Source organism: Anopheles bellator, chromosome 1, assembly GCF_943735745.2.
Source record: "Anopheles bellator chromosome 1, idAnoBellAS_SP24_06.2, whole genome shotgun sequence".
Taxonomy (NCBI): Eukaryota; Metazoa; Arthropoda; class Insecta; order Diptera; family Culicidae; genus Anopheles; species Anopheles bellator.
In genome coordinates this window covers 51,171,343-51,184,783 of record NC_071285.1, presented here as the reverse complement: position 1 = coordinate 51,184,783, position 13,441 = coordinate 51,171,343, and the positions used below count along the sequence as shown (strand labels likewise).

Below are 13,441 nucleotides of genomic sequence, written 5' to 3'. Positions count from 1 at the left end.
TTCCGTCGGAAAATTGGGACACACGCACCCCGAGCAAGGTTGATTGTATGTTTCGGTCAGCCCCTGAGGGCGTCCCGTTTTGTTTCACCATCATCATGTTCATGACAACATCAGTGAAGTGAATCATCGATTGCACCAACGAGAAAAAAAAACGAAGGATACGAAACAAACCAATCACATCCGGCCACCAATCCTCGAGGGAACCCCTTGTCATTTTGCATAAGACGGAAAAGAGTCGGAGATGAGAAGAAAAAAAGATTGTTTGAAACAATCCGGCTCCGGGTGGGTAAAAATATTAAGTGTCAACAATAATCTTGGACAGCATAAACGTGGGTATGACAGATTTTTGGTCACCCTTCGGGTACACCATTTATGTGACCCGACTGGACCCTCTTCCCCGGCTATTAGCGATGACAGGGCCGAGGGCCCTTTTTTGTCTGCTTTTCTGGCCCCTACCGTTTTTGTCTCTAATATTGTGTACCGCGGAAGGGTTTTGCTTAGGTTTTTGTATGTCGTGTATCGTACAAAAAATCCGAAACGCTTCCCGAAACGTTTCAATTTCGAGCCTACCGGAAAAAAGCATGTCACCCGTTTAACGGTAACTTTATTAAGGAGCCAAGTGGCGAGCCCTTACGGCCTCTTCTCTGCGTGTATGTGTCACCGATTAAATGTGGCGTCGGGTGGCTAGCGTTGCGCAATCGGACTCCGGCCAGAGGTGGGCCGGGTTGCGCAAGGAGTCTCGACTTCTTGATCCTTGCCCGCGCGACCGAACGGTGCGGTGGTGTGGATAGTAATTAGGAGGATTCGGGATAAGTGTCAATGTTTGAACAAGGGTTACGCCGCTTTTCGGACCCGGATCCGGACCACCACACACGGGGCCGGTGGCTGACGAAGGCCGTTTGTCACGGTTGGCCGTGTGGTTCTAATGACATTTTTGCGACACATGTCGTAATCAGTCAGCCCGGGCGCCTGGGACCGTCCGGAACCCGCCCCGGTTCGGTGTCAAAATTTGATTCATCACACACGCCCGGTTAAGAGGAATCCGCCGATCCGCCTGACGCCATTAGTGACGAAGCTCGAGCGGCTGACATTTAACGGGAAAAGTGTCACATACGCGGCTTCGCTGACAGCGCCGAGCGACACCCGGTTTGGACCCGTGTTTCCCCGGCACGTTCCGGCCCGCCGTTTCCGCCGGGCTTCAGGGGGTTCATTAAATGCCACCGTCGATTGGCTAATTCCCGTCCCGAAGGACACTCGGGAAGGAACTACTTCAGACCGACCGACCGGAGTGGCTCGGCGCGCTCTGTAACGCTCGCTTACAGTGCCTGACATTTTATGGAAAAAGACAATACGTTTAACTAATTAACTTTTCGAGGCGACTTTCAAACATCCAACATCCGAACCGAACATTAAACACACACCAAAGATTAAGGGTGACCCCGCTGCCGGGAAGTGAAAACTCGCCTGACTCGCAGTTGTTGTGCTGTTTAAAAATTTCATTTTAATCCGTGCTCTAAATGTTGGGCTGCGCGCTATCTGCCTCTCTCCCTCTCTCATCATCGTTCTTTTCGGCGAAGCGGTTTGTGACATGTTCGGTTTACTGTGTTTACTATTGTTTCAGTTAATGCTCTGCGCATGCTGGTGTGTGCGTGTTTTTGTTTTCTGACTATTTATGTCATTCTCTGTCGTGTTTTTCTCTTTCTGGACAAGCGGCAAAGCGACGGTGGATGCGGATATTGTTTAGTAGTTTGTTTATAGTAGCTTCAATGTTAGCAAAAGCGGTCCGATAGAAGAACGTTCTCGGGGACGACGACAAAAGTGCTCGCTGTTTCGACTGTATTTTGGCTGTTTTAAATTCTGACACATCCTGTCGGCATGTTTTGGTAATTGTTTTGTTTTGTTTTTAGCTTTCAATATATGTTTTAAAATATCATCCTCCGTCCATTTCGCTTATGTTTGCACTGGATTGCGCATTAAAAGACATCGCTCAAAGCTGTGATGTAATTTGTTACAGTAATAATACTTTAGTGCGTTTTTGCGTTTTTGGCTTCATTTTGGCATCGTTTGGAGTATACACGAGCACTTGTAGTAGGTTGTGTGTTCCGCGGGACACGCGGATAAATAGATTTAGCTAACGAACGTTTAAAATTAACCACACATTGACTCCTCCAAGGGATGCTCCTCCTTTACTTCACTCCGGCCACCAAGACACTCGGAAATCGCTCCCACCGTGTTTCGGCCACCCGACCCCCGGAAGCCAAGAGGCCACTGTGAAATCATGCATTTGAATCCTTGACCGCGGCCAAACCAACCGGAAGTGAACGAAACACCGCAAACAACGCAACGCAAAGCCATGTCGGGGGTCCTTGTCGAGTAATCAAAAGCACACGCCGTGACGGTGGCCGTGGGAAATCTTTGGCACATCATAAAGTTACACCCGATTTTTTTGGGGTTCGGGTGTGTGAATTTTTCACATTTCCCCAATTAGCTTCCCATTAGCTGGGTGAATGGGTTTGCTGCCCGGTAATGGATCGTGGTTCAATTTATGCAAAAGCAAGAACCGGTCGGGAAATTAACCAAACCACACACACCCCGAAACCGGAGTGACCGGACCGGACAACGTGTAATGGTGCACGGTGCAGGAACGGTTCAAGTGGCACCGCTCGGCGTAAGGCTTAGCGGTGGCTATGCATTAATGATCCTCCGGGCTCCGGGCAGTGGGGCTTCTGTTGGGGCCGTTCTGATGACTCTTCAAATATTTCTTTCTCAACAAGGACGGCTCTCTGGTTCTCTCTCTCTCTCTCTCTCTCTTCACGAACCAACGATTGGAGCGGAATTTTTGCACGACTTTTCGCGTCCGCAAAAATCCCAATGGCCCCTCTGATGTCGGTGGCCAGGTTTCTGTGTGTGCGCGTGTATGCGTGTGCTGGGAAATTTATTCATTTATTCATCATTTTCATTTATTCACACCGATGGATTTGCAAACGGTTTGTTGTGTTTCGTTCTGGTTCTGTTGATTCGACCGTAAGTATTGCGATTACTGCCCGACCGCGCGCGTCTGCTGTCGTCGTGTTCGCGTTTCTTTCTTGTTTTTTTGTTGTTTGCTTTTTTGTTGCCTATTGGTTTGCCCCGGTTTGTGAGGGATTTTAAAAATTTCATTTTCACGCATTACTCTGGGGCTCTTCTTTGATTTTGCGGCCAACGCGAAACCGCGCCACGGTTTGTTGCGTGGTTTGCGTTTTTTGTTTGCACCATTTCAGGTTTCTGGTTCGCTACGATCAATGTGTTTGTGGTTTTTTTGTTCTCTTCCTCCGAAGAACAACACCATTCTATTCTTGCCTACCGGGTGCTATCGATTGTTTTCCGTTCGTTCTGGGCCCTATTTAGTGTGTTTCAAATCAATCGCAAACATTTTCACAACACTTGCTCCGATTGCAACCCACGTGGCGGCTGCGACCGTGATCAACGTTTCTTTCGCATTTTTCCGAGGTGGACAAGTCAACGATGCCATGCTGTTGGGCAATGAACCCGGGACCGGAGTGTGTTTCGTGTTGATGTATGTGTGCGTGGCAGTTGGAGTATAGGACCGGGTGGAAGTGGAGAAACGAGCCCCCCATCTGGACACTCGGTGTCGGGAAGGTGCGCCACCTAATGAAACGTCAAGCCCCGACCCACCGACCGACGCCAATCTCGAGGTCCTTGACGGTCCACCCGCCTGACAATCGAAGCCATTGTTGATGATGCTGTTTATGGGCGCAAAATAAACGCGGCGCGATGGCTGCGCGATAAGTATTAACGTTCCAATTAATTTGTGCGGCACACGTGTGCGTGCGGTGCGGTCATTCGGACGTGACCGTGCGGTGTTTGGATCACTCCAAAAATCCCGGTGAATTATTTCGCCCTAAATCAGACACTCCCGCGGCCCGTCGCGTCCCGTCCCGTTTCCTGTGGCACGATGTCACACACGGACCGGACTTCCGGACGAACACACGTGTGGCCACCGAAAATCCATCACGCACCGACCAATCGACCCGCGCGGCCCAGCGCTAGGTAATGAAAATGTTAATTTACCTTTAACCCGAAAGCATAATTTAAAATGCACTGTGCGCCATTGATTTGCATTTCGCGCAAAAGGTGTGCCCCATCATGCCGGCTCCCCCCGGGATCACCGGAAGCTGGCAGGACCGGGGCCGAGCCGACCGCCGAATGGTCAAGCGAATTTGGATTGCCGCGGGTGCCATTTCAGGTGCCGTGTCGTCCATGTGGAATGTTTATTTCATTTCGATACATTTAACTGGTGGAGGGCCGGGCCACGTGGGCGCCTCGCACCACCTTCGCCTCGCCTCGGAAAATGCAAATCGGTAATTGCTGGCAACAGTAATGACTAAATTTGCGTTATCGATTTCGTGAGTGGATTAGCTTCGATTTCCGTGGCGACCGGAAACGTGCCAGAATGCAAACATGGAAGCCGGTGTCCGGAAGCTCCCGGAGGCGGGGGCAATACATTAGAATGGGCGGGCGGTTGCTGGCTGGCTGGTGTGCGGTTTTTCGGCAACCTTAAATCGGTAGCCCATTTCACCGGAAGTGGCCCCGTGGAATGGCAATGGCGGGGCTTAATGCGTTTCCAACGCACTGCACGTGGCACGTGACCCTGTGGCACGGCCCGGAAGCCACCCCCAACATAATGACCCGCGGACGCACTGACAGCATAAAGATAATGAAAAGTGAAACGAAGCGGCTTTCGAGCGGCGTTCGAAATTCGGTTTTAAAAAATGGTTCCTTTATTGCGCTTTTTCTCAATGACATGGCATGGAGGGGGGGTGTATGTGTCTGTGTGCGTGCACAATCGATCGGTATTAGTTTGACAGTGAAGTGAGCGTTCGAGGTTGAAATCCTGTGGACGAATTTGCAATGACGAAGCAGCAGACGAGCGGCCCGTTACGACGTTACGGGCTTGGTCCTGGCCCTCACCCTTCCCGCGCTCCAGGCTCCGCCGCGGCTCATGACGACGACGTCGACGGAGCCATATTGAGATAGTCCCCCATGATGATTCGGTTCTCGGGCATGACCCCCATCACGCCTGCCACGTCCCGGAGACCCATCGAAACAGTGAGATGAAGCGAGCAACACGCAGCGACAGACAGAGAGAGTGAGAGAGCGAGAGAGCACCGCGTGTGTGTTTGTGAGTGTGAAGAAAAAAGAAGAAAAAAGAGAAAAAGAAAGAGACAAAAGAACAGAACAGAACGTATGAGAAAACGATAGAAATTTATGAAGCAAACTGAGTTGAAAACAAACGTAGTAAAATAAAACAGAAAGGGCAAAATAGATTAAAATACATGGAAACTAACGAAAACAAGAGGCTACATCAAACAATTCCAAACTAATGTAACAAACACCAGAATGAAACCCAAATCGGCTCGCTCTGGTACAGACAAACAACAAACGAAAGAACGAAACAAATCAACAACTACCAAACAAATGAGCTTGTGTGTGCGGGTGTGTGTCGGTGCGGTCGGGAAAGGCTAGTAGTCGCCTAACGGCAGCCATTACGGTCAGCGATTAAACGGCTAAACGCAGCTCAGCAGCCGTTGGGGCCGTACTCAGATTCCGGAGGTTGCGAAAACCGGGGAACCTTTTAAGCGAACAAATTAACATACCTCTGGAAGTGCTTCGGAGCAATACCACATTGTGTGCTGGACGCGTGTATTGTGTCGCGCTTAATGGGCGGTTGTTTATGGTGGGTACCGTTCGGCGATAAGACGCCGATGCGGCCGACGCTGAGGCCAAAAGTTTCCAACCCTGCAGCAGCTGTGGCCAAGGACACCGAAAAAGGGTGCTCTCCGCGGTAGTAGCATCGGCATTCTCAAGGCTCGCGTTCTAATAAAGTACTGCCATCGCCAAACTACAGCGCTGTTCACGAGGTTCCGTTTTTACGTTGGCTTCGGATGCGTTCGGTTACGATGGTGTCGCCCAAAATGGCCCAAAGGCAAAAAAAAAACGGAGAACATATGTGGCCGGATGTGGATTGTACGGGGGCCGTTCGAAAAGTATCGCGATTTTTGAATTTCCACGGGCTAGCCATTTTGAGTAATCAGTCAATACTTGACAGCTGTTTTACTTAGACATGTTATGGCCTTACGGATATTTTTGTCTACTCCAAAAGTAATTGACCACGAAGCGGTAATTTGAGTTTCGGACAAAGGTAAAAACACGAAAAAGTCACAGGAGGCCAAATCCTAACTGACAGTTTTATCTTTTGGCAACATGTTAAACCATCGAAAAATGCTGCTTTGGGTTATAATAGATTCACCGTAAGCCATAGGCAACATTTCTAATGCATCCGCGCTTTCGTATTTCACTTAAAATTCGATAATTATTCTTAGCCATCCATTTTTTTGAGTAGAGAAATATCGACGATGAGCCAAGACACGTACACAGCAAAACAGCTGTCTAAAACTGAGTGATTACTCAAAATGGCCGAACTTTTCCACATAAGTGAGTGACATGTGTAGCAACCTAACGCCATAAAAAAAATCGGATATACTTAGCCCACGATAAAATTAAAAAATTCGCGATACTTTTTGAACGACCCTCGTATGTAGCGGCTATCTAACGGGAATCATTTGCAGCGAGTACGTCACCGTAATTTGTCGGAATATTTCGCGTATCGGAAAAGTGTCCCGAGCGTGCCCAGTTTGCTGTGTATCGCGGTGTCGGAAGTGCCGACTACCGGTGCTTGCCGTGAAATACGTTTACCTCGACGGGGATTACGCTTCTTACCGTGGAAAGAAAACCCATAAAACGTGGACCACCTCGAAGCTTGCGTACAGAACCCACACACCAGCGAGTTGCCGCTCGTAATTGCTCAATTAGTTTATCTGATTGAAATTAAAACTAACATCCCACCAGCCGCCGCGCGCTGCTGCTTCCGCTCGCCCGGCCCACCCGGTGTCCCGTCGTGCGCAATCAGTCGCCCGTTTCGAGGATATAAGTTACAGTCCTGGATGGGAGGGAAGTCGGAAAGAAGAAACAAAAAACACAAGCCGGAGGACCATAAAACAAGCGCACATTAAGCGCGGACCTGCTGGGCTCACCGTCGTCCGCTTAACGGTGAATAGTTTCGCCGCCGTGGAGCGGCGGCCAGTACCGAGCTACTGGCTCCCGTTTCTCCCCTAACCCGAGCACAAGCATTGTCCTCCACTAAGGACGCGTGCGGAGAAACTCGCCGGAGAAAGTTGCCATCTCCGGGAAGTACACCGGGAAGTTTGCGAAAACACCGCACGGCACCACGGTCCAGCGATCCGACATCCGGCGAACCGAGACTGTGGGGACGTGACTAAGGTGGGCAGTGGCAGCGTTAACTACCTCTAATTAAAATGCAAATCTACACCTTGGCTGCAGGCGGGCGTGTGTGCGAGACAGCCCTGGTTCCCTATAAATCATATCATCGCCTGCCGGGAACCCCCGGGAATGTACCGACGCTACAACTCAATTATCCTGGCACAGGGTGGCCAACTGTTTTTCTTTGCCAATGGGCCGGCTGCGGGTGGCCTTTTATCGGCTTCCGCCAGGCGACAGGAAAGCGTAAGCATCGGCCGAGGTGTTGCTTGAACGATTGACGAACACTCATCACGCCTCGTGAAGTCAAGGCCAGGTGGCCATCCTTCGTATCCCGACCGTCGACCCATGCTAGTGTTATGCCCAAAAATGTGGCTCCATTATGAGTTTGGAACGTCTGGTGACTTCTGACTATGGTCGGGCGATAAAGATCTTAAAGCCAGCGAAGGGTGGCCAAAATTTAGATCACACACCTTCGGGGTGCTAAGCACCGCGAACCGCGAACCGGTCCGGGCCATAACTTAATTTATCATCATCAGGAACACTCCGTTGCACGCACGCACGCACGGGCGGGTTAAACAAGTTGTCACCGTCGCTGGGCTCGGGCCCGGGCCGGGTTATTAGATGTAAATTTATGGCGATAAAACTGGGCACCAGTCAGGGTCACCCCTTGCCTGGCCGGGGTGGCCCCGCGAGCGAGCGAGGTGCGAATGTTCGCGACAGTTTATTAGTTTTTGCCAAGCAATTTTCCTGCAACTCTTTTCGAGCACTCGGGCGCGCGCGCCTTTCCATCCCGCTAATGTTTTGTTTTCTAATGCGATGCGATGTGTGTGCGTGGGTGTGTTTGTGTTGGCCAGGCGTCTTTACGGGTGACATCCTTCAAACAATCAAGCTGATGACAGGGGTGGGCCCGAAGCACCCGTGGGCACCACCGAAAGGGTGTATCGGATTTTCCGAACGTGTCATAGACAAACACGCACACAAACACACACGGGGAGGGAGGGAGGGGGTGTCACGCGTCACACTCTATGCATTATAATCACTTTATGAATTATGTAAATATTTATGCTAGACTATCGCCCAGTCCCCGTCCCGAAAACCTTTCTCACACGCCAGGTGCGCTTCGGCGAATCCTGGGGACCGCGACCTGCCCGGGGGCCGAAGGCACAGGACACCCGAGTACCCGTGTGAGTCTGTGTATGGGGGGTCCTTTGCGTTTGACAGCATTTTCCAAATCCCACCCGCCCGGGGTTGGTTTGTTTTTCTCGCCCATTGGTTGGGTTGGGAAAACCGATGATAGCGCCGAAAGCTGACACTGAATCCTCCCGCCACCGTGGCAGGGAATAGAAAAGTTTACAATCATGCCCGGCCCAGGACCCTGTGAAATATTGTGTCACCATCGAAATGATCCGATTCTGCAGGGCCCGCAGGGTCCTTTCCGTGCGTGCGTGAAAAATCGCGTTCCGTCATTCCGTCCAAGGGACGCTTTCACCGTGCGCAAATAGTCCACTCCCCGGTGCCCCCCGGTGGTGGTCAGTGGTGTGTTATTACGAGATAAGCCACCGGCAAACACTCGCTCGGCAGAACATAAAACTCATCCTGCGGCCCGCAACCTGAGCGGGGTGATGAACGGTTTAAAAATACCCGACCGCAGTTTGTTTCGTGGCCGGTGACCCCACCGAAGGGGAGCCGCACCGGTCAAGAAAAAAACCAAGAAATGCACGGTTCGATGAAAACATGACGAATCATCATGTTGGGCCCTGTCACTGGCACCCCGCGGGCACGATGGAATTATTTCCGCACCCTTTACTGTCAAATGATGGCCGGTGAAGGGCCAAACTTTGCCCACCGGGGACCGACCGCCATTTTGGCCACCGAAAAACTCGCCCTTTTTTCTCGTCCACTTGGCTCAAAAGAAAACGATGATGCAGCGAGCATAAGAAGGATTAGAAGGGCGAGGCCGAGAGACAATATGCCTTGCCGCGGGCCGGCGGCCAGATGAATACATTTAGACAAGAACCGGGACGAAGCGAAGCAGAAGGGTCGCCCCGGACCGGATCCGAAAAGATGGTATCGCGGTAATGAAGAAAATGAAGCGAAAAGTTTCCGTGTCTTCCGGAGTTCGTTCCGGGCTGAAGTAGGGGTTTAATTCCGGGGCATACCGGGCGATACCGGCGGTGGCTGCTGGCACGTGAAAAGTAGCATACCGACGGCCGGGTCTTTCTGTTTTTCGGTTTGCTAATGAACTCGCCGCGGGTCACTCGGGCCGGGAGAAAACCGCAACGCGCGGTGCGAGCAATCTTAAACTTTTCCACAATTATTTTTCATTTCATTTTTCCGACTTCGGTCGGGAATTACTTCGCGAGCAGAAAGCACATCCAAAAAGTGTGGTCAGAAATGGCCAAGAAACAAATTGGCGTCGAGGTGCGCAAGTTTCGTACGTTTCGGACATTCTTCGTCTGTTTGTTGTGTTGCCGTTGAGTTGTGGGTCGGCGCCCTAGGGTGGAACCTCGAGATGTGCATTTCGTAGATAAAAACCCCGATCACCTTCAGTGATCGATTGACCCAAGGTCCCAAACCACCTTACGACAAGCAAATTGACCGTTTGATTCGTTTGATTCGATTAATTGACCAACTGGTAAAATAAAGCATTCCGGCAAAGACCTTCCGCGTGACTCAGGATATACCGCTTTTTAAGATTTTAGTTAACAAACTATGCGACTCTGTTTAAGAATGGCTCAAATGTGATGAAAGCATTTAGAAATATTCTCCAGCATATTACGCCTTTGGCTATACCTAAATCTTGTTCACAAACGTGGAATTTTTGGGTTCGATAGTGCTGCTACGTCTCACGGATAGTACTCTAGTTGTCTGAACATTGAACTGGAAACACGAACACTAATTCGAATACGTCGGTGAGTGGCGAATCGCTTTATGAGTGGCTAAGTATCCTACCGGGAGCGAAACATCTATTTGCAAGATCGCAAGTCTGTATTGTATTGTTGCCTAATTTACTGACTAGAAGGATTACATTTTGTCCAATGGAAGTAACGTCTATTACACTGGTTATACGTGGTACGAAGAGAGTTGGAAGCGCTACGCTTCAAGTACGCGTGTGCAACAATTGGGCTAGATAGATGGTTAGGAAGAAATAGAACGGGATTTCATTGGCTAGCTTCGCTTCGAATGCACTATCCGCTAAAAATTGGCTATAGATATATCGACGTCGATCCTACGCCAATGAATGGCTGCATCTAGCGCGGTCCGGCTGGTATTCAAGGCTCTCTTAAGGTGCTGGGCGGTCTGCGAATCGAGCTGGTTGTCTCGCAGATTGGCACGGCTTTGATATCTAACTGGTGGAGCTCTCAATCAATTCTCTAGCCAGCTCGGGTCAGCTTCCCTGTCAAAAGAATCCCTTTCCCGCAAAAAGGTTTGCGGTTTAGCAACAACAACCGTAACAATGTTGCGTATCGCAGCAACAGCACGGGCAGCTCGAAACACTGCTCGAAAAGTGCTCGAAAGCGGTGGCCGGATCACAGCAGGTGATGGTGGTGGCGCCATCCGCCACCAGCTGGCGTCATTTGCGTGTCGATCGCGACCGATCGTTCGCCGTGGCGGTCGTCTTGCAGATGGCGGCCACAGAGTCCTCGGTGGTCGGCACCGACGGCAGACCGGGGGACGTGCTTTTGGAAGTCGGAGGCGGAATGGCGGGCGTCGTCGGTGGGCGCGCTTTCGGTTTCATTCACAAGTGCAACGAGTGGTGGTGCGAGGCGGCTGCCGCAGCGACCGCAGCAGCCGCCGCGGCCGCCCCCGGGTGGTGGTGGTGGGAAAACAGGTGCCCCAGGTGCTCGAAGGGATGATGGTGGTGGTGGTGATGATGGAGCGGATGACAGGACGGTAAGGAGGATAGGGCGGCGCCGGCGGCCCCGGCCCCTCCCGAGGACGCGAGCAACGGATGATGGACGGCTGCGGCGGCCGCGGCGGCGGCTGCGGCAGCCGCGGCCGCCGTCGCCGACGGGTTCGAACTGGAGGAGGACGAATGCGACTGGGCGTTGGTGTGAGTGTTGGTGTGGTGGTGGTGGTGAAGGTGATGGTTGCCTGTTAGATGTGCGTGCAAACTGGCCAAGTTTAGGTTACCTGTTGGGTACGGTAGTCCAAAGCTCGGGTAGCCGGAAAAGCCACGACCGGCTGCGTACGCAGCATACGCGGCGGGGAAACCTATACGTGCGAGACGGGAGAGAAAAAGGAAAAAGAGACAGAGAGATACGAAAACAGCGATTAGTTGTTGCGGCGTTGGTTGAGTTGATTTCTTAAACGATAATTAATGTCTTCCTTTTCTGGTTTTTGGATGGATTCGTTTCGCAAAGGACATGTTTTCCGTTCGAAAGAATCCAACCCAAGTTCGTCGCACTGACGGAGAGCAAGGAGCAAGGACCTGATAGAGGGACCAAACAGTGGGTGTGTCGGGTCGGGAAAACAGTGTTAGCAAAACTGAAAACGACGAAAACCGTAAGCCAGGCGAACAAATCAACGACTTGGCGGTGTATGTTGTATGCATCAATTCGTTTTTAGCAAAACGCCGTTATCTTCTACACTTCGCAGCTCGTTACTTCGTTCTGTTCTGTTGTTTTCAACTAAACCATTTTACCGTCCTGGTGATGTTCTGTTTTATGTTTAGGAATGTTTAGGGTATCTCGTTTCTTTGATTAAATTTCTTATTTAATTTTCATATTCTGCTTTGTTTTTCCTTTTTTGATTACATAAATTAATCTCCACATACCTATACCTTTAAATTCGATCGTCTTACATCAATCTCTAATAAATTTTCAAAATATTGATAAACTTTATTGAAATTTGAGTACGTATTTTGGAAAAGTTTGATTGCAGTACGCACTTCTATAGCTAATCATCTTTTATGAGACAATTTTATGCAACCCCTATTGAAATTGCACAGAAAGGGTTTGCCATATAATCTTGTAAAAAATGCTCCAATCACTGCTTTATATTTTGTGACTAATTAGGAACAATTGTTAACTTGAATGTTTTTAAATTTTTTTGAACGTTCGGAAAATTATTGTTTCATTAAATCTGTGGTTTGTCCGTAGATTATCCGTCGCTACTGTACCCCTTTACCTTGGTTCTTACGTGAAAGAAGTAACTTCAAGTACGGCTCTACCTGTTCCAACAGGTAACATAAATTGATTGTTAATTGATGATTTGATTGCAATAACCATTGAACCATTTTTCAACAAATGTAAAATTAATCTGCATAAATGCTTCGGGCGCACCAGAAAGACGGACACTTCCAGTTCACCGTGAGCAATCTATTGTGGTAATCTACGGTCAAATACAGCTACAGTCGATCCTAGATGTTGTGGAGGGGTAATTAGAAACAGAACTATGTATAGCCTAGGTGTAGAAACTTTCTCAATCACCTAGCATCTCACACTATAGGACTCTGTACTAAATGTTGGCTGGACACCAACAGTTCTATGATCTATCGCAAGAAGAGAATGAGAAGAAAACGAAAGTAGAAGAAATCATAAGCCAGGAACTGCCCAAGGCGATGCTTCCGGTGACGCCATCTAGATGGAGCCGTTCCCAGAAAGCAGCCGACGGACGACGGGTGATCAGTATTCTTCCCTCCGGCTGAGAGGTTTTTTCAGGCTAATTAAATTGATGCATACTTACACTCTGGCCACTTTATTTCAGTACTACTAACATTAAAATGGCGTTTGCTTTTGCTTCGTTGATTTGCTTCGTCTACGCGTACGACGCTTTCGTGCGGGTAAGGCGATCAAGCACGTACAAACGAAGTAATTTTTGTTTGGGTCTCTATAAACCATGTTCATGTCAAATGGATACTTTTAGTAACAATCAATGTAAAAGTTAACACAACTAGGCAAAACTGAACAATAAAACAAATCATAGTTTACTCGAGAACGAAAAGAAGAACAACTAGCGAACATTGAGAATCAACTACATGTCTTTGTAACACTGAACCAGTCATCCTTTTCAATGGGTCACGCAAATTGTTGGTGGTGGTGTTGTGCAGGGTGGGTTTCAAGTGGGTGGCCATGCCGGTAGAACAATTCAACGAAAC

At 49.7% G+C, this 13,441-nt stretch overlaps 1 protein-coding gene across 1 annotated transcript in view; it reads right to left on the bottom strand.

Moving 5' to 3' along the window:
- LOC131211011 (RNA-binding protein Musashi homolog Rbp6-like) overlaps window positions 1-13,441 on the bottom strand; it is a 279,444-nt gene that overhangs the window by 8,844 nt on the left and 257,159 nt on the right. Inside the window, exon 7 of the mRNA XM_058204350.1 lies at window positions 11,476-11,556. Within this exon, the coding sequence (XP_058060333.1) occupies window positions 11,476-11,556 (81 nt within the window). The remainder of the gene's footprint in view (window positions 1-11,475; window positions 11,557-13,441) is intronic.